This window comes from Ischnura elegans, chromosome 9 (assembly GCF_921293095.1).
Source record: "Ischnura elegans chromosome 9, ioIscEleg1.1, whole genome shotgun sequence".
NCBI lineage: Eukaryota > Metazoa > Arthropoda > Insecta > Odonata > Coenagrionidae > Ischnura > Ischnura elegans.
In genome coordinates this window covers 107,492,490-107,512,151 of record NC_060254.1, presented here as the reverse complement: position 1 = coordinate 107,512,151, position 19,662 = coordinate 107,492,490, and the positions used below count along the sequence as shown (strand labels likewise).

General features: G+C 37.9%; 1 protein-coding gene across 1 annotated transcript in view; it reads left to right on the top strand.

Annotated features, from left to right (window-relative positions):
- The window catches only part of LOC124165207 (thrombospondin type-1 domain-containing protein 7A-like), a 1,035,737-nt gene that overhangs the window by 859,214 nt on the left and 156,861 nt on the right, over window positions 1-19,662 (top strand). The window contains exon 8 of the mRNA XM_046542486.1: window positions 18,189-18,274. Coding sequence (XP_046398442.1) covers window positions 18,189-18,274 — 86 coding nt within the window. The remainder of the gene's footprint in view (window positions 1-18,188; window positions 18,275-19,662) is intronic.

Below are 19,662 nucleotides of genomic sequence, written 5' to 3'. Positions count from 1 at the left end.
CTCTTTTAATACCGCAATGGTTGACAACACATGTGGTGACCTTCTGTAGAATCTGCAATTGTAATATACTCGTGGTTTTTATGTAATCGTGAGTTCGAGGAGTGCATTCCTCTTCTCCAGCTTTGACATCGGAAATTTATCTCGGGCGTTTATCTCGGGGCAAAATTCTGAACGTTGTGTGCGCTAAAAAAAATTAAAACCCAACGTCCCCAGGCTTACGTGAGTGGATTCGCGAAGAAAAACCGGCGCCTCTCCGAACTGCTGATAGCGCCAGGCGTAGTGAGCGAGGTCAGCGTTACGCACGTCTCGCTAACAAGACATTGCGGCGTCATCGCGCCAAGACTCTTGCAAACTTCGGCGGACGGGTTCGATGCGCGGAGCGCATTTCATAAAATTGTAATTTCTTTCCTTTGAAGTTGAGCTTTTGACGTCGGAAAACTTTGTGCGTGTAGCCAAACTTTGTGAAAACTTTTGCTAGAGATTCTCGCGGAAGTTTCTTTAGTAAGCAAATTGAGTCTCTTATTCTGCAAATGTGTAACGTCGCGGATTTTATGTAATACTAAATAAAAACTGTTTTGAATAATAATTTTTTCATTCTTTGACTCCAAACCATTGCTGAACACTTAACGGAAAAGTAAATTGCAATGAGAAATAATTAAACCGGAGGTTTCTTATGGTGACGTTAACCGTGGCAGATATTATTCCTTGTTTGGAGGTTTGTTTTAACTAAAACCTCAAAGAGGAAATTCCCTACCATTACTGCTCATGATTCTTCTAGCTTTGCTACATGTAAATCATTTAATAAATTATGTTCGGACTCGTTCAAAATAAATTGATTGTGTATCGAAGAAAATGCTCCTAATGCTGTATTTACCATTGTTGATTTTTGTATAACGCTGTCATAAAGTTTGTTGTCCATGGACGAGTATCTACCCATGAAACAACACTTTGGTGCGTAATTGTAGAGCTACTTTGATATTAAAATAATAGAGATCAGTATTCAATGGATAAGTTGAAAACATCCCTCTAAAATATTTAGAGAAGAGATCTCAGAGTTAAATAATGAAAAACATGAACACTCTTTCATTTATGGATACCTTAAACTGCATTGAGTCTTGGTCTTTTGATATCAAGTGGGGTAACTTCTTTGAGTGCCGTTTTTTTTCATTAAAATTTATTAAATATTGCGGAATTTGGCTCTCCGCATATACTTTCACTTTTTGCTAAATTTCAATTTTTAAGGTGTTGTCTTATTTTTAATCGTAACGGGTAATGTGGCACCATATAGGAAGCAAGGCTACTTCTCCTATCTGACTTATCGGAGTCGTTTCAAACAAATTATTTAATTCATAATTGAGACCTCAGTTTACATAATATGCCTTTACCTTCCTTGGTTGTATAAATTCAATGCAAAATTTAAATGACGTTACTCATTTATTTGTGAAAAATATTAATGTTGTATTTCTTCATTCGAATCATTCTTTTGCGTCGAAGTCCATGAAAAACCTCAAATTATTGCTTTAATTCAATTCCCTAAAGTTTCCTCGTGTTGATTTTTATCGACGGTTCCACTTAGTATCGATAAAATTCCATTGTGTTCGAGCAAACTCGATTTGTTCCATCGACCCTTTATGATGGGACGCGAACTGAGGTCGAAGGGTTGCTAAAGAATCGATCCATCATTTTTCTTTAAACTGAACGTGGCATTATTGCTTTCAGATAACGCGCATTATATGTGTTTTTCTGATGTATTACGTGAAAGAGAGACTCGTACTTAATTTTAAAATTACTTTGACCTTTTACTATAACAATGAGAAATGTTATATGTTCTCGTGAACTCTTTTCGGAAAGCTTCGGGTAGATTTGATTGGATTCTTTTAAATATACAACCATTGAAAGTTAATAAAACTTCCCATAATGTATAAAATCGTTTCCGGCTTAATTTTGTGGAATAATGATATATCCATAATTAAAGCACAAATGGTAATATCCACACTATTTTATTTATCACTTAACTGACCATGATTTCGACACTTGGTGTCATTTTCAAGGAATGAGGGGGACCTTAAAAAGGTCCTTCTCATTCCTTGGTTAGGTGAAAAATTAAATAGTGTACCATAGATATTACCATTTGTCCTATTGTGTGTCATAAAGTAAGCGATTAATTTCTAAATGTACTCATCTAGTGGAACATTATTGAATTATTTCTATGACCTCTTTTTCTTACCATCTTTATTTTTTTTCACTTATTGTCTTTCCCCTTCATTTACATGTTATCATTGTAAATTTGATAATTTTTTCTCCGACCTTTCGTGCCCTAGGGTGATGGCTACTAGTTTATACCTTGTAAAGTGTTATAAATCAGAGCTTGGATTTCCATTTGACACCTTTTATGTGCTTGGTTGAACGTCATCCTTCCTACCTCTGTGCAAATGATCATAGCTGCCTTTCGCATTCTTTTAGAAAAATATCAATTGTAGGAAACTTAGTTAATGATTGGCAGTTATACAGTTATTGACAGAACCAACACTAATACAAGTACGCTATCGATATCGATGACTATTGGGCTCTATCGGCAATGATGGATTTTCGATACTTTCGACAGTTACTTCTAACATCTCTCGATACTATTCAGTAACGATTTTTTTCATGCGTCATCCTTAAAAAAAATAATCGGTAGTTCAATGGTAGATATTGTTCCCGCTACCTTGAATTCCATTTCATTCTAACCGTTCCCTTCCTTTGAGATCTTCTCAGCCATTCGTTTTCTTTTTATGGAAGACATTCCTCTCACTCATGCCATCGGTTGGTGGGGGAGGGAGTGCCCCAAGGTTGCCCAACCGGCACTCACCGCCTTTTCTAACCCTACCCCCATGCATCTTCTTCCCGTACCCCTCTCCCCCCTATTTCCCCCCCCCCCCCCAGAGTCTCTCTTAACAGTCGCTCCCTTTAATGCTCAACATCCAGTCCAACAAACCCCCCCCCCAATCACACCCTTTCCCTCGTAAACAACCGTCGTCTCTTCCAAACCCATCCATGGCTGAAAACTTTTCTTTGGCCATCACGCGCAGTCCTCGGGGAGAGTAAGCTGTTTTTTAGTCAATCGCTTCTTTCCCTCCGACCCCTTCGAAATTCTCCCCTCCTCTCGCCCCAACCCCAATTCCAACCATTCCCTCTGTTTCCATCACAACCCTCCTTCCCCTACAAACTTCCTACCCCAAAGTCTGCAATTGTTTCCGCAGTTTCACTGTTTTTTTTTCAATGTTTTCTTTCCCTCCACGAGAGAGAGTGCCAGTCATGCCAGTTATCACCGATCCACGCATTACAAATTTATTTTCGCAGAATTTCCACCATCATTCTCTATCGCCCAAATTGGTTCACAATTTGTGCTCCACATCATAATTTGTTCGCTCATAATTTTATTTTGCCACCGATAGTGTAATTCTCTTTGATGGAGAGATCGTCAGTCTCAATTCTCGTCGCTATCATCCATAGCCACAATATCAACTTTTTCGAAAAAGGATGCTATAATTATGGGCTCCATATTTTGAAAAGTATCATTGGCTATGAACACGATCTGTCTTTCCCATGGTAAATTATCCAGGATCAACAAATTTTGTATGTAATAAATCTCTCCGCTCATACCGCATAATCCTTTCACTTTGACGTGTCTTCCCTTTCTCAAGTTTGATCTCTTATTCGATGTATCCAATTTATACACAAAACTGTGCAATAGCACAAATATCAACATTAATATTAATTGTCTATACGCTTGATGTTTTGCTTTCTCTCGTGTGTGAACTTGTACACGTTTGTTTCGTGAATTCTTCTGTCTATTTGTGTAATTTGGTCACGGGAAGCAATTTTTCAATCCTCCTAACCATATCATCCCCTCGGCCATCATCACCCTCTAATATCCTCTCGCACATACTCTTCCCCTGGCGTCCCTTCTTTTCCATCTCTTCATTTATCGTCTGGAAACAATACTCGCCCAATGGCTTCTCCTCCATCCTCTGAGAAGAGGCGCTCCTCCTCTTACACATCGTCTCCTTTCCCTCTCTGCCGACGCAATGCTGTGGTTTACCCACCCTCCACCAACCCCACCCATCCAACCCAGCCTTGCCTTCTTCCTTTTTCCTCGTAGTTCGCCCAGTAGACTCGCCGAAATTTAATGAGCTCCAACCACTTCAAATGTCTTCCCGATTTCTCATTTTTTTATCCTTTGCAGACTTCATCCAATCTTCTTTACTTCCCCCTCTCCGAATTGATTAGTTGTTTTCGGCAGATATTTTTGATTCCTCAATGCTTCGATGTAAAAATTTGATGTTTTGGTATTTTTGGACAAATATATCAGTTATGGATTCAAGAATTTATCCACAGCCAAATTCACAACTATAAAAATATAGAGAAAATTTAATTCATCGGTTGAATTAATTTTTTTATCCTTTTCAGTTGTATTTCATATCTTCGAAAATTTTACAGAATTCGCCTCGTTTTCATTCGAAGACATTTCGATCAGGGATGGTCGGATCGGATCCAAATATCTGCGGATATTGCCCTTCATCGGATACATCGGATCCAAAGTCGCGGAAGACAACGGATCTGGATCCGAAATTTTGAATAATAGCTTCTGTGAATGTAAGGGTGGAAAGAGTTCCGACTCTATCTTCGAATGCGCCGTCGCATGCGATTCTTGTCCTACTCATGAACCGTTTTGTTTGAAAGCTCTCGCAGAGTTTATGTAGGAGAATTTCATCCATTCAAAATAAAAATAGCAAAATACGACTGCCACATAGCGCGATTCTTTCCAAGAGATTGAACAATCATCGGGTGAATCTCAGTGTCAGGAATTTGAAAATGCATTTGGATCCGAAAATATCCGATCCGAAAGATCCGGCTCCGAAAATCAAGGATCCGATCCGAATCCGGATCCGATAAAAATCCTGGATCCGTCCATCCCTAATTTCAATATTTCATGTTTCAATATTTCACGTTAAAATCGCGAATCCGTGCATCGTTGTTGACTTAACCTTATTGACGATGAAACCTTATGATGCTATGCGATGATGTTTATTCCCGTTTGGCTGAGTTTGCTCCTGGCCTTTCACGATGTGTACGTGTCGATCCGACTCGGAAGCATTCGCGTAAGTAGAGACCGTCACTGTGTTTTCACTGGATCAAGGTCCCTTTAATAAAAAGGTAGTTTTCCGTGTCCCTTCCGTTGATGGGGTCGTGACTGCATTCGTTATTTTGTCCCGCGATCGTCTCCGGCTGCTGTGGGGACGCCCTGAGGCCTTCAAATCGATGATCCAGAGCGCTATTATTTCCAAGTGCGTGGCTCCTTCAAAGGGGATGGCTTATTTATGACGATGTTAACGTCGCTCTCTATCTCCGCTCCGCTATACTCACCCGATTTCTGCTTTCGTTTTTCCTTGCTGTACAAGAAGACCATTGATTCCCATGCATCAACCTGCCTGACTCATAAACTCTACTTGGTCATATTCGCTGAAATTTAGCGCAACCGATAGATTCAGGCTTCAAGTAGAGATGCTCCCATCACATAATAAAGCCTTGAACTAAGTACATTTTCATGACTTCAATAGCCAAACCTCTCTTATCATTCACTGAAAAATCTTGAGGTGTACAGATCAAATATGGCTGTTAAAACAGTAAAGTGACAAAGGTTTTGAAATATTGGTGTATATTTTCAACCGTAAAATTCAGCATTTGAACTAATTTATGGAATGAAAGAAAATAATGGTGGTGATATATATTTTTTGGAGAGAAAAATCATCAAACTCGAAGAGCATTAGAATCCTATAAGTACTTCAAATATTAAAACCTAAGTTCTGAAAGCGATAAATAATTCAACTACAAAAGGTATCACGATAATCATGTAGAATTGTTATAACCCAGCCAGGTAACCTAGTTTAATTTATTAATTAAACTGGATTTGCCGAGTAATAGCAATAAGGCAATTTGCATTATACTGCTGTTTGTTAATATAATGTTACTAAGGTATGTTTCTTGGTACGATTCTTTACTAAATGAAGAAAATCTTTATGCCTGGTGCTAAATTCAAGCCATGCACACTGCACAGGTCTGCTTAAGAGAATTAACAATTATTTTTGGCATGATTTGTTTTACTTAACGATTACTTCTGCACAATAATAAAAGCTTAGGTATTTATAAAAGCTTATTTTTATTTTCTATAAAGGTTTCTGCCATCTATTCAAGAGTAGATACTCATTTGGTAATGATTTTTTTTTTCGAATCGCAAAAACCAACCTGTCTGCCTGTTATTCGATTTCATAAATTACAAACTTCAATGGATTTGATGGAGTATTTTCATTGGGATGCATCTTTGGAAAGGATGAAATATGAAAATTAATCATATTTTACTTGCGGAATGTGGTGTTATTAACCAAATGGAGAGAGAAAAATGATAAAAATATTATGAATATATTTTCCGTGCATTGAGATGCATTTCCGCCGATATTCCAGGAGGGAATTCATTTTATTCTGCATGAATGTCTACTTGAGGGTTTCGTAGGAGCATAAGGATCGAATGGACTCATATTCAATGCTAGGAATCAAAATATGAATGAATGTACCTACATGAAGTGCTATTCCAGGAAATGGCCGTGGTGTAGGCCGGAAGGTGCTGCTAATGGTATTGAACGTGAGCTGAGTATATTTTGAGAGAGACCCACACTCCACGATATGAGCGTATCTCAGGAGTGCTCTGCTCAGACACAGTTCGAGAGAATTCGGGTCTTGTGGATGTGTGGGGAACAGTTCATCATGCATGGAATACCATTTTGTAACAGCTCCAATTACAAAAATACTCTTTTAAAGCATTGTTACTTAACGAGGAACGAAAACAATGTAAATGGGATTAGCCTCTATTTCACAGTCTATCATTTTAATGAAACATGTGCTTTGTCAGCTTGCTGATTTCCGAGTTGTTGTTTTTTTTAAAATGCTTGATGCGTGAAAACGTCTGACCTTGTTAGCCGAGATAAACAACAGTTTCGCAGAAAATACTTTCAGCGTGTTCGCGCATGCTTTATTACTACATGGTGAACTTATTAGCCTAAAAGCTTTATTACTACTCCCTGCCCATGAAAATTTTAAAGCTTAAACTGATACCACAGAAATCTTAGCCTTTCTGTTAATTATTTTTTCTATAAAACTCGGTTTTTTTGTGTATATCCGCAAATTTGTAGAGCAATGTTGCTGAAACCTAAAAATGTTCATTCTACTTTTTTCTGACTGTTATATTTCTATACCATATTTCTAAAAATGTTATTTTACAAGGATGAATTTCAAATATATATATATGCCATTTTAATATTTTTTCACTTTTCAATGTATTAAAAAACAAATTATAATCATCTTCCTTTATAAATTTGCGAATATCTGTCTTAAACATAATTTCATTGTTTCACTTTCAATTCGTGGAAAGCCGTTTGAATTGACCTCTAAGGTTCAATTGAATGCAAGGAGGGATTTGTGTATGCAATTGATGTATCACAATCAGGTCTTCTTTCCATTTCCAAAAGCTAATCATTTCGGAGTAACTCCTATTTGCACTTCGATTAGCAATTATTTTGCCCTTCATCAACAGATTCAAAGCACGTAGAGCCGTTTCATATAAATTGTCGTCTTCGCCCTTCCGTAACATTATGTCATCATCTCAATTTACTCGAGATAGACAAGATGTTTCTACGATGGAATTCGACTACAGGTTAATCTTCACGTACGAGGCATCCTAAATCTTAACTCCACGGCTATCGCGAGCGAAGGAAATTGCTATGTTCTCCGCGGGTGTAACTACGCTCTCTCGCCCATTACATCCTTATGTACGCGACCTTAATGAACGTCGAGGGTGAAGTATGAATCTCACGTGTGATTCTTTGCCATAAACATATAGCATTGCACATGCATTATGTCCTCTTCACGTGGCTGAGTGCCGCTGAGTGCTGTGGAGTATTCTGGAGACACAAATAAGGTAAAGGCATTTATAAAACAAGAATGACCTCGAGGCTGCTTTGCTAGAAGAGTCGGCCAAATACCCCCTATTGTCACATCAAGATTGGTCCATTCAATGCTATATCTCCTTCAGAAAGTCCTGAAAAACAAAAGGAATTCCACATAATGCTAAGTATGGCGTATAGTGTGACTTCTTTTAGCATGATAAATTAAGGTGTCCGAATACTTTTTGTGCGACACATTTGAAGTATTTTTTCTATTTTGTTTAAAATTCCGAAATTTCATTATTTTTTGCTATTGTTGCAGTGTGTACATGAATATAAAGTGTGCATAGTAAACACTGAGAATCATTTCATGATAGAAACATACGCGCAAGACAGAGAAAACAGGAATTTTAGCTAGAAACAAGAGCTGTCCGAATACTTTAAGCACTCTCTGTAGTTTCGTATTATTTGCACGTTCATTGAGTGAAGCGATCTCTCCTCCTTCCTCTCTCGATGAGTGAAGGCATCGCGAAACAGCGAATAGAAACTGCGAACCACGTGAGGCCGATGCGCAAGGCACGGAATAGCGGATGGTACGCTCGGAAAGAGTTCGTGACGCCACCAACTTTTGTGCAGAAGGGTGTCGACATTGAATCGCAAGTAGCTGATGATGTCTGGTTGACAGCAGGTCGATAAAATGGAGAAAATCGTCTCCCTTTACTTTCTCAACTCCATTACGTCTACATCTACATAATACCCTGCGAGCCACTTCTAGGGTGTTTGGCAGGGGGTGATCAATCACCAGCATGCAGCATGCAATTGGACTCCCACATGCACACCACACGGTCCAAAAAACGTCACGTATACTAACAAATTATACTACCATACGCTGTTAGAAATAAAAATAAAATTAAGAAACATGCATTAAGTTTTACGTAGGTTAATAGGCTACACTACGAGTCATGCAATCTATTTATGAGTTCTATCGCTGCCGTTCTAATCTCTTATTGATCGTGGAAAAAAAGACATTCTGAACCTGTCTGTTCTACAATCTATCTCTCTTATTTTATTTATATGATCTGATCTTCCGTAGTATGTTGGCGTCCGTAAGATATTGTTAACTTCGTCAGAAAAGACACTGCTCTTGAATTTATCTAAAAGGTTAAGTCTATTTTTCAATCTACGGTCCGACAGAGATTCCCATCCAGTTACATTTTATTACATCCGATTACAATTGAGAGGAGAGCGTGGTAGCTTAGTTGATTTATTCGGCGCTTGACTGATGATCCAGGGGTCCCAGGTTCAAAATACTATGACCCTGGACCTTGGAGCACCCTCAAACAAAATCCTCGGAGTGCGTCCAGGGAAAGGAACTGCCCCACCTATCCAAACCAGCATTCGGTCTGAAACTATGATTTATTGATTGATAGATTGGCAATCGAAATAAATGGTAAGGGAGAGATCATTGTGGGCAGCAAGGTCCTCTCCCAGGACATCCTCCCGGCGCAGTTGAATTCCATCGAGTTTTCCTTTTTCTCCTGAGGAGGACGGCGTGAGGGGTGAGGTGGAGGGGTAAAGAAGATAAGGAGGCCCGCAGCACTCAGTCAGTTCCTCTGAGGAGGAGCAAATATCGAGTGGCGAAGGAGCGCGACTCACCCTCTGGCGATGAGGCGACTCAGCGTTTCCTCGGTGACCCGCTAGGGGCGCTGGGGAGGCGAAAGGGTTTTAGCCATGGTTGGTTGGGCGGCGAAACCTCTTCGGGGCGGAGGATTCAATCCAATAGAAAAGGAAGCTGCAGATGTGTGTGTGTTGGTGTTCGACGGAATTCGAGTGCAGGGCAGTGTGGCGTTGGATTTCAATTTCGCCTTCTGTTTCGCCACTTGCGCTCGCTTTAAACTTTCTAAACAGCGAAAGGGTCATTTCACGTCACCTCCACCGCAACAGATATGCTCTCATCCTGGCCATCTCCGATTTCTTTCAAATAGGAAATATTTGGTGACAATTGTAGATAATGTATGCTAACAAATTTTTACAGTTTTCCAAAATTAACATTAAAGTTACTGGACATCTAAGCGTGGACAATTTGTGAAATTTGGGAGTGTCTATCTGTAGAAAAACGTATATGACTAAATTTTCAATAAAAATACAGAATCAACATTTAGCATTAGAAACGAATAGAGATTCAAACTTTAATTTGGATTAGAAACGACAAGATAAGGCATTTTGAATCTAACAGGTAATAGACGATTATTTTTATTTCATGCCTCACTCATTTCCAACGATGAATGCCGAGCAAACTCTCCAAACATAAACTTTGCATTCGCTCTCTTCTGTTTTCAGTCTATCCCAAACCAAAGATTACGCATGGTTAATAACTGTTCTATCACTTCTGAAGAATACGATTTCTTGATTCTATTGTTTACACGGTGAATTAATATGTATGAGTTGATGGGTAAATGCATGAACGACTTTGGTGGACCGCAACAGAAAACGCGTGATTTAGTGAGCCAAATTAGATCAGGTTTTACTTTCTGTCCATGCATTTGCACAAGTAGGGTAATTATACGGCGTATTTTTGCGTTCATTCGCTCTTACGTACATTTATAAATTAGCTCGTGGGGGTGCATTTACCGTACAATACATGCATTGAGAGATACTATGGCAGGAAAATCTGAAATGATGTGATGTGCCATCTTTTGTGATCGTGATAGCAAGCCTCGCCGAGGGAACATATTTCGTTGAGTTGAGTCGTCTCTGGATTCCGTCGTCATCATAAGCCATCAATTCGAAGATTGGTCTGAGGCAGTCCTCCTCTCCCCTTTGCATATTTACACATTTCTTCTCTTTTACATCCTTTACAACCCTTTATCCAATGTAACTCATTCGGGGCCGTCCCTTGCTCTTCTTCCCTTCCTCCTGTGTCCTTCTGCGATTGTCTTCATCAGGCCGTCATGCCTCACCACGTAGCCAATTAAGTTGCCCTGTCACTTTGCTAGAGACCTATGGAGCATGATCTTTTCTCCCACTCTTCTTAGCACTTCCTCATTGTCTTATACGGTCGATCTATTTTATCTTCATTATTCTTCCGTAGCAACACATTTATTATGATTCCACTCTCGACTTCTCTGCTGCTATCAGCATATATGTATCTCGCGCCCTAAAAAAGAAAAATTCTCTGTAGATAGGATATGGCGAATTACTTCCTTACCTTTAATAATTGTAGCTTATTTCTTTATTTTTTATATCTGTGAGTCTTCTTAGTTTCATTGATAACTTCCAATTCCCTCTCTTAATCATCATTGATTGTAAATACTTATCTCTCTCCATTAAAGCAGTATCTGCTCGTGGTAAGTTCATATCATAGGTTTCCACATCGTACCCATTTATGGTGGATACGTGTGAAATAGGAAACAGGTACTTTTCCTCATCTAATGTTTTACACGAAGTAATCTCGTGACAGTCGCTGTATTCTTTGCTTTTCCGATTACCTTCGTGCTCTTTGCATTTCTTACATGACATTAAAACGGCCGCATCTTCTGTGTCCATACTGTAGCGTTCGTCAAGTGCCCTGCACGGTGAATTTATGTGTGCTGTAAATATATGCACGCATAATCTCCACCTATACTTTAAATACTCATATTCCTGCATTTTTATTTATATTCCATAGGTCAGCAAATCATTTTTATTTCATTGTGAATGCGAATGAATGAATTGGCTTTGCCATTTTGACTCTCTTATATTTATCAGGAATGGAGCTGGAGGTCTTGAGCCTATTCCCACGGTTATTCTAGAATTTTTTAACTAAATACTTCCATTTAAGGTCTGATTACTGAAAATAATGCTTTGATGCCAACTTCTTTTTTGTCTACGTTAAACAGGCATTGCTTAATATGTTCAGCCGTCAGTATATTGCGCTATCTTTGCCTTGATTTCTTCTCTCCAATAACTGCAAAAAATATCATTTTTATTAAATTGTCAGAATAATACTTAGAACTAGGCATCCACTCGTCCATAATCTCGAAGCGATTTATAAATATATGGCATTTTTATCCGTCTGAACTGAATTTTTAACTGAATTTTCAGCCTTATAATGGTGCAAAATTGAGCTTATGCACACAGGTTAAAATTTTCAGAATCGATAGAATCTTCCTCCTTCGAATAAGCCTCATTACACGCTAATTCCCTCTGTTGAGGTTTTTTGCAATCATTTTTTCGCGAAAGGCTTCCTCCCCGTTTCACAAAATGGCTCCATTTACGGTAGACTGCCCATTTTTATCTATTGCCGGCACAAATATCCCTTTTATTTCTAATTCTCGGAGCAGCTTGTACAAGTGAATGGGTCGCTAAGGAATAATCCTATTATTGCGAGGAGAGAGACTGGCTTCAATTTGTACTCCCCATCATGGAATCGTTTGAACGAGTTATCCAGGAGAATAAAGAGGTCGCAGATCGTAAGTGGGAAGGGTAAAATGGCGTCGGATCCTTTAATGTTGTCGTATGGCATATGATTACCAAAAAATCCTCTTTTTCTCCTTAATTTGAGAACTACATGGGACCATTAATCTGTCTTCTTTAAGGAATTCCTGACGCGACTGCACAACCCAAAGGCTATTCCTCACTCTCATTCCATACTTAAACTTACCATACGGGTTCTGCAATAGCTACTGCAAGCATGTAATTCTCAAATAAAATAAACAGCACTCAGAGCTGACAGAAAAGTTATTGCTTTATTAATACTTTCAGTACCATACTGTCAGATTCTTTTTAGATTACGAGCCCCTGTTTTATGGAAACACATTAATTAAATTGAACGACTTAAAGTATCGTATCAATTTGGGCCGTAATTCAAAATGCAGTGGATGATATCGTCTACGTTTTATGTATTTCAAGTATTAGTAGGTATATTGCATTTTTCCTTGTAAAAACTAAAACTAAATCAATTAGCTGTTTATTCCAGGTTGTACGACGTGTGTGCCTATTAGAAAATTTTATTTTTTTAGTTTTTCCGTGTAAAAGATCCATAATTACTGAAAAACAAGCATTTACTATGCAGCACTTCGTACAATTACGGTGTCATTTTGATGGCTTGCGCACGAAATACTCTTTATATACTTTTTTATTTTTATTAGTCTAAGCAATAGATTCTTGCGAACTCTGGAGAAATTTTGTTTCAGCTTTTGCTGTCTTACGGAGGCACTGTCAGTTTAAATTTCTGGTGAAATATTCTCTCCACGAAAACTGCTTTGACAAACTGTTACAGCCCGCAAACAAACAAAGTAATAGTTGCTAGTGAAATAAATTTTAGGAGATGAAAATTTTTGGTTATTTCAAGTATTGTAATAACTGAAAAATTTGTATTCTTATTTAATTAGAGGAGCGCTTATATGCAGCATTTTGCGAGTTATATAGAATGGTATTTTGAATTGTCAGTGCCTCTAACCGTATTTTTTAGTACACCTAGGTATGTGTTTGGCGGTAGGGAAATATTCGGAGCCGTGATCTGTAATTTTTCATCATCGTTTATTCTTTATACATCTCGAATGGAATTTTTCTTAAGCTTCTCATGGACTGCTTTTCTTTTTTTTCATTTTCTCTCTTCCTCCTTTAGGATTTCGTTTCTCTTCCTCCTTCTCCTCCTCCGGCCGCAACTGTTACTTTCTTCGATGCTTCTTTCCTCCGCCGCTCCCAAGACTGGAAAATCACCCCTACGTTCTCTTCTGCGTTGCTTCCCATTCCTCCCTCTATAACCCCAAACCCAGCCAACCAACATCTCTATATCCTTTACGCCGAGTATTATTAATATTTTCAATTTCGTTCTCGGAATTGGTCCTCGTCGCATATTGCTGGGCAACGTAACTTTAATGCGCGTCTTCCTGGCGGGGCTTAAGAACTTCAGTCAATTCCTGCGATATTTCTTTGCACTTATGAATCTTTTAGCTAATGCTATTATTTGATTTGAAAAAAAAGAAAGCATCACTACTTCTTGGAACCAAAAAATCAATACGATCGTTCAATCAAAAAATGTCTATCATTCCCAATACCCTGAGTTCGAGTAGAAAAATATACAAATTTGCGGAATTTGATTTATCTGATGTGTGTTTAAAACTCATTCATGTCCTCAAGCGTGCTATAAAAAAACTATACCTATTTATTACATATATCTTCCTAATTATTTTTACTAGCTCATTCATAAATCATTTGTCATTTTTACAAAGATGATCAAGTGTTAAAGTCTTATTTTGTCGACTTTTAGCTCAATCGTGCGTAAATAATGATCGCAATATCAAATATTGAGAAAAATATTGATCTTAACGGAATATGAAACGCTAGTGGTCTAGTTTAAAAGCTTAAATGCAATCTTGCGCTATAAATAGTTTTTACTAAGCGGCCCTATGATATAAATGAGAATTTCAAAAACTAAAATTTTATTTTTGAAATTTTCATGAAAATTAAGTTATAAAAATGAGGGAATGAAGAAGTTAACGAATGGAGAAATTAGAGAAATATTATACTGGTATTCTTATAAGATGCTACGGTTCTTTTACCATACATTAGGTTGATACCCAAGTTTCTTTTTACTAATTTTTCGACGAAGTTGCATTTTTTCAGGGAGCTATTTCTTTAAAAGTAAAAGCGCTCCCGTCCTGCTAGGGCCTGTGTTCCTACGCAGCCCTCAAACGCCTAACCTGCTTCCTTGGGTATATCATTAATATTTTCAGTGCAGTCCTTAGGCCGATCCAGGGGAAACCTTCGAGACTATCCCATCAAATTTGAACGCGATATCCCCGTTTCCTTTTTCATTCTGCTTCTATCCCCCACTTTCACTTCCAACTCCTTTTCCGGCTGGCGAGGCCGCAGGCGAGCAAAGAAAGCCCCCTCCCTCCCCCAAACCCACCCTACAAATCGATTCGAGAAACGCCGTTGAAGTCGCCTGCGGTTCACTAGATCGACCACGGCTCAAGCCTTTCATTTTTTTATTATTCTTTCTTTCAAGATGAAACTCCAGCCTGCAAATGTGTACTCCATTGCCGTCCGTGGTTTATCGCTTCAGTCGACGCGAACAGACACTCGACATGTACGGTGTCTTTGCTGTGAAAAAGTAATTTCTGTTAACCCATTTGCGCATTAATTTATTTTTGTCAAATATTCATTTATAAAGTAATTATTCTGACTAATAAGGTTCATTTTAACTTGTTTCTGCTATTTATAAATTTTTACAATCAATAGTTTAAATAATACACTTCCGATACATCGGACGGTCAGTTTTCAGTGCTGATTACAGATTCAAAATAGTACAGAAAAAAACTGGTATAGAAAATAAAAAGACCAACCTTTAGAAGGAAAATGAGGTAAAATTTGTCAACATATTGTGCAAAATACTAAAATAAAAAATAGTTTACTTACCCCGTGCGGGTGACGGAAAATTCTTTCAATGCCATGTCTCACATAAATGCTTCTCAAGTCGATAAATTCAGGGACTCGACTAAAATATTAACAGGGCGGTGAATACAGACACCCATCTGTACTTAATATAGTATCAAAGTGTAGCAAAAGTCAGCTGGAGCCAAGAAAAAAAATTAAATACGCGCGTTCGATATATCGGACGCTATTCACTAATGAGTTAAGCAAGAGCGATGGAGGTAAAAACCGTATTAGAAAATTAGTGCGTTCATTGAAATGCACTGATTGCAAATAATGCCAGTTGGATCAACAATCAACCAGTAGATAGCGTATTCATTAACTGGCATCAATATTTTTACCAATTGGTACTAGTATTGGTGGGTGAATTAGAAAATGGGTTTCGTTTCCTAATCATGATTTACGATATTTCGAGTAGACTATTGTTCTCGGTTTTTAGTCGTACGTTAATCATAAAAAGACGAATGATGAATCGTACACAAGCAAACAGGAACACAATCGCATTGCACCTAAGCACAAACGGTTTTACTTTAGGACAACATATAGTGTGAAAGGAATTTCGTTTTTGAGGAATGAAATTCCTTTCACCTTTCCTTTCGCGCGAAATGAACCCTCTCCAGCACCGAATTCACATGCATTTCTGCGCACATGACATCGTTTCGGTTCATCGGTGAATCCTTCCTGAGTTTTACAAAACAGACCCTTGTTGGATTTTCTGAGGAATTATCCTTGAAACGCTCCGAAGTATTTCAAGAAAATCTTCATTCAGATTTTTTAGGTACTTACTTTTTTAATAATGTTTTGCAAAATCACGCAGTATTATTTTCAATTTCAACTGAAGATTTTGTAAAATTACGCAACCGGAGATTGCAGAATCATATGTACCAGTAGCTTGCAGATTTTGTTTACAATTAGTTGAGAATTGTAATAATTAGTTAATATTAGACTTCTCTGAAAAAAGGCGCGTTTTATTTATACGCCTTTAATGGATGGATTCAGGCTATTTGATGCCTATAACAAATAACTCTTATGTTATTAATTCGTTTCCGCAAAAATGTTGAAAGATTTTTTTCACGACTGGCTCGGGAAAAAAAATAGTGCTTCCCTTATCTGCATTTTTACGTATAGCCATTAATGTTTTTAGTACTAAGAAAACTTTAGACACCTATAAACCTCGAGTTGATTAAAGTGGAGTGTGCGGACTTACTTTAGTGCCATGTAATTCCTCAGAAGCTGTTGATGAGTGAGATCTAAAAAATGCACTTTTCTCGTCTCAAGGCCGTCTAGCCTTTTTATAGATCGTGATTTTGGCCTCGTTATGCCAACCGCATTACTTCAAGCCCCAAAAAACATTGAAGTGACGAATAAGGAGAGTGTTATCCTTGAAATTTTCTTATTTATGCTCTAGCTTCCTTTAATTTTCATTTTAATCGCACGTTTCGCCCATTTACCTGTGTTTAGGAATCGCGTTCTTCACGACTCGGAATGCACTCTCGTGTGTAATGCGGTCACAATGGACTTTATTAAGCGACTCCTTCTCACAGACATTCTGTACCGCGTGGCTTAGCTTTAACGTCCAGGAGGAGAAGAAAGCATCGGGTTAATTGCTTTACAGATGAACACAGAGTTGTTGTGTTTTTTTATCTTAGTTTGAAATTTGCTATCATTTTACCGTCCTGTTCCTACACGAAGACAGCAACAGCTCACACTGACTGGCGTTTATTCATTCCCTCTCTGCACATGTGGAACAGAGCGAGGCTCTACTCCTATTACGACCCTGTGTCGCGTGTGGAAATCAAAGTGTTTCCTCATTCGATGTGTACTGTTTAGAAATTCCGGGAAGACGTTACAAGCACGGCGTGTGATAAGTATTTTTTCTTACATGGGTAGCCTTGTTTCATCCCACCAATTTAATTGATCCATTCGCTCCGTCGTCTTCTTTGACAATTCGCAAAACCCTGTCTTCAAAACATTCCTCAGAGTCAAGCGTCGCTATTTTCTTGAAGGTTTCTGAGGTGACTAGTGCCCTTTCAATTGTGGTACCTATGGAAACCAAAGTTTATTATCGCGATAAAAGTTACTTTCTTCTCGAGTACACTGCGCATTTAATTGTTAAATCTTATCTTTTACTAATAATACTTCTTATATTCTTTATGTAGCATTATACGAAGAATTGTCGAAAGAGTTAAAAACATTATAATTAAATATAATTGCATAAAGTTACTTGCAAATGTTCTTATCGATAATCACGTGATCATTGCCAAATGAAAGGCAAAAATTGAATTTTTAAGTTATTTTTATTGTGCTTACAATATATGTGCAGGGATGATGTTTTTAAATTCAGTCTCTTTTAAATGTTAATATAAACGCGCATTAGTTTAGCAATACGATCAATAATATATTTTTTACTGGTTGAAGCTGTAAAATTGTAATGATTAGTGGATATACCTACTGGCCAAAACCGTCAGCCAATATATATATATGTATAATGAGTGGAAAATTTTTCGAAAATCAAGGGTTCGTTATAAGTTTTAATCTTGTAAAACAGAAAATTGTCTTCGATTAATTAATTTATTATTTGATTTTTTCTTTATTACGAATTATCTTACTTTTTACATCAATTTCGTGGTTTGTATTGCCATTCATCGTGATGATTTAGCGGTGTGATCAGTCAAGAGCTCAAATGCGAATATAGTCAATACCGTGAGTGGGAACTTAACTTTCAATTCACAGAAGAGCTCTTCAAATGCATAGCATTCATTCTAAGCACTTCTTTCATTATCTTTTCAGATCACCTGCAGTGGGAAGTTGGGCAGTGGGGGCCTTGCCGGCCAATCATTAGTGATGATGAAGACGACGAGAAAAATTCCGTCCAGGTAAGTTGATCTTATTGCATTGCATCATTTTGACCCCAATAATCCCGATAATTATAGTTTTCAAATTTCTAGTATTTAATAACGAAAAAATGTGGGAATTTACGTGAATGAAAGAACAAACGCTTTCCCAACAGTGGACGCGCGAATCACAATATTTAATTTATTACATATTACTGGAAGTAGGCACAATAGTAATATAATGTGTGGTGACATCATTTTATTTAAACAAATGAATGACAAGGATACCAATGAAATAGCAAATTAAAGAAACAGAAAATGCACCCGTGGTGTAAAAAATAAATTAATTCTAATATCATACAACCAGCAAACGAAGATTGACCCAAGTAAACCAATTTCAAACTCTCCATAACAAACCACAATGGCATCAACCAAGAATCGATGAACGCTTATTCTTAAAAATTGTAGTATTTACGGGGAAGATCTTGCAAATATCTTCATGTATTATTGTATTATTGTGTATCTTATTATAGGAAGGATGTTTGTAAAATTTCTGTTTTCTGCTTCTTGAACTTAATTTTGAATACATGATCTTTCCTTCCTGTGTAGCAGGGTGTGTCCAGTTTAAGACCCAGCTTCCAACCCCGCTCTTTTGCTTTGCAGACCCCAATTAACCTATTTATGGTTATTCTCACTTTTAGAGGTTTCCATCGCAAACACCCTAGCATAGATGTGATACTGTGCCTTCTATGCTCTTCTATAGTATACTTGGCTGCCTTTCTTTGAACTTTTTCAAGTTTCAAAGTATAATTTTTACTATGGGAATCCCACACCGAAGCAGCATATCCTAGTACAGGTCGAACCATAGTCATGTTGGCCATTTTTATGGTTTCTTTTGTGCTCTCTTTTATATTTCTCATGGCCCAATGTAAAGTGTTTTAAATGAGAGAGAAATATTTAGTGTTTTCCCGGCGAATAGACAGCGTGTATAGTTCTCGGGATCGCCATGAGGTCAGGAACTGCATAACTGCCGACGTTTCAATGTCCGACTTGGCCATCGTCCTCAGGACTATTAGTATCGAGCGAGAAATTTAATTTGCTTATATACAGTCACTCTGGTGGCGTATATAAGCAGGGAAAAATCTCACTCGTGAAGGCAAAGGATGCAGGTTGCTTCATGCTCCAATCTCCTAAGTTTTCACCGACCCGGCCCCATCAGTTGAGTGGGGCTCGTGGGTGTCTACATATTTTTGGAAACGATGGTACATCCTATACGTGATATTTTAAAGGTCTTGAGGTGTTAAAAATGCTAGGTATAATGGTTATTCACAAAACATGAGGACATGAAATGAAGTTTATTATAGAATCGAGGTTTTCCAGCTGTATACTTCTTGTTTGTCAATGTCACGGCTCATGTTTCAGCTAGATGT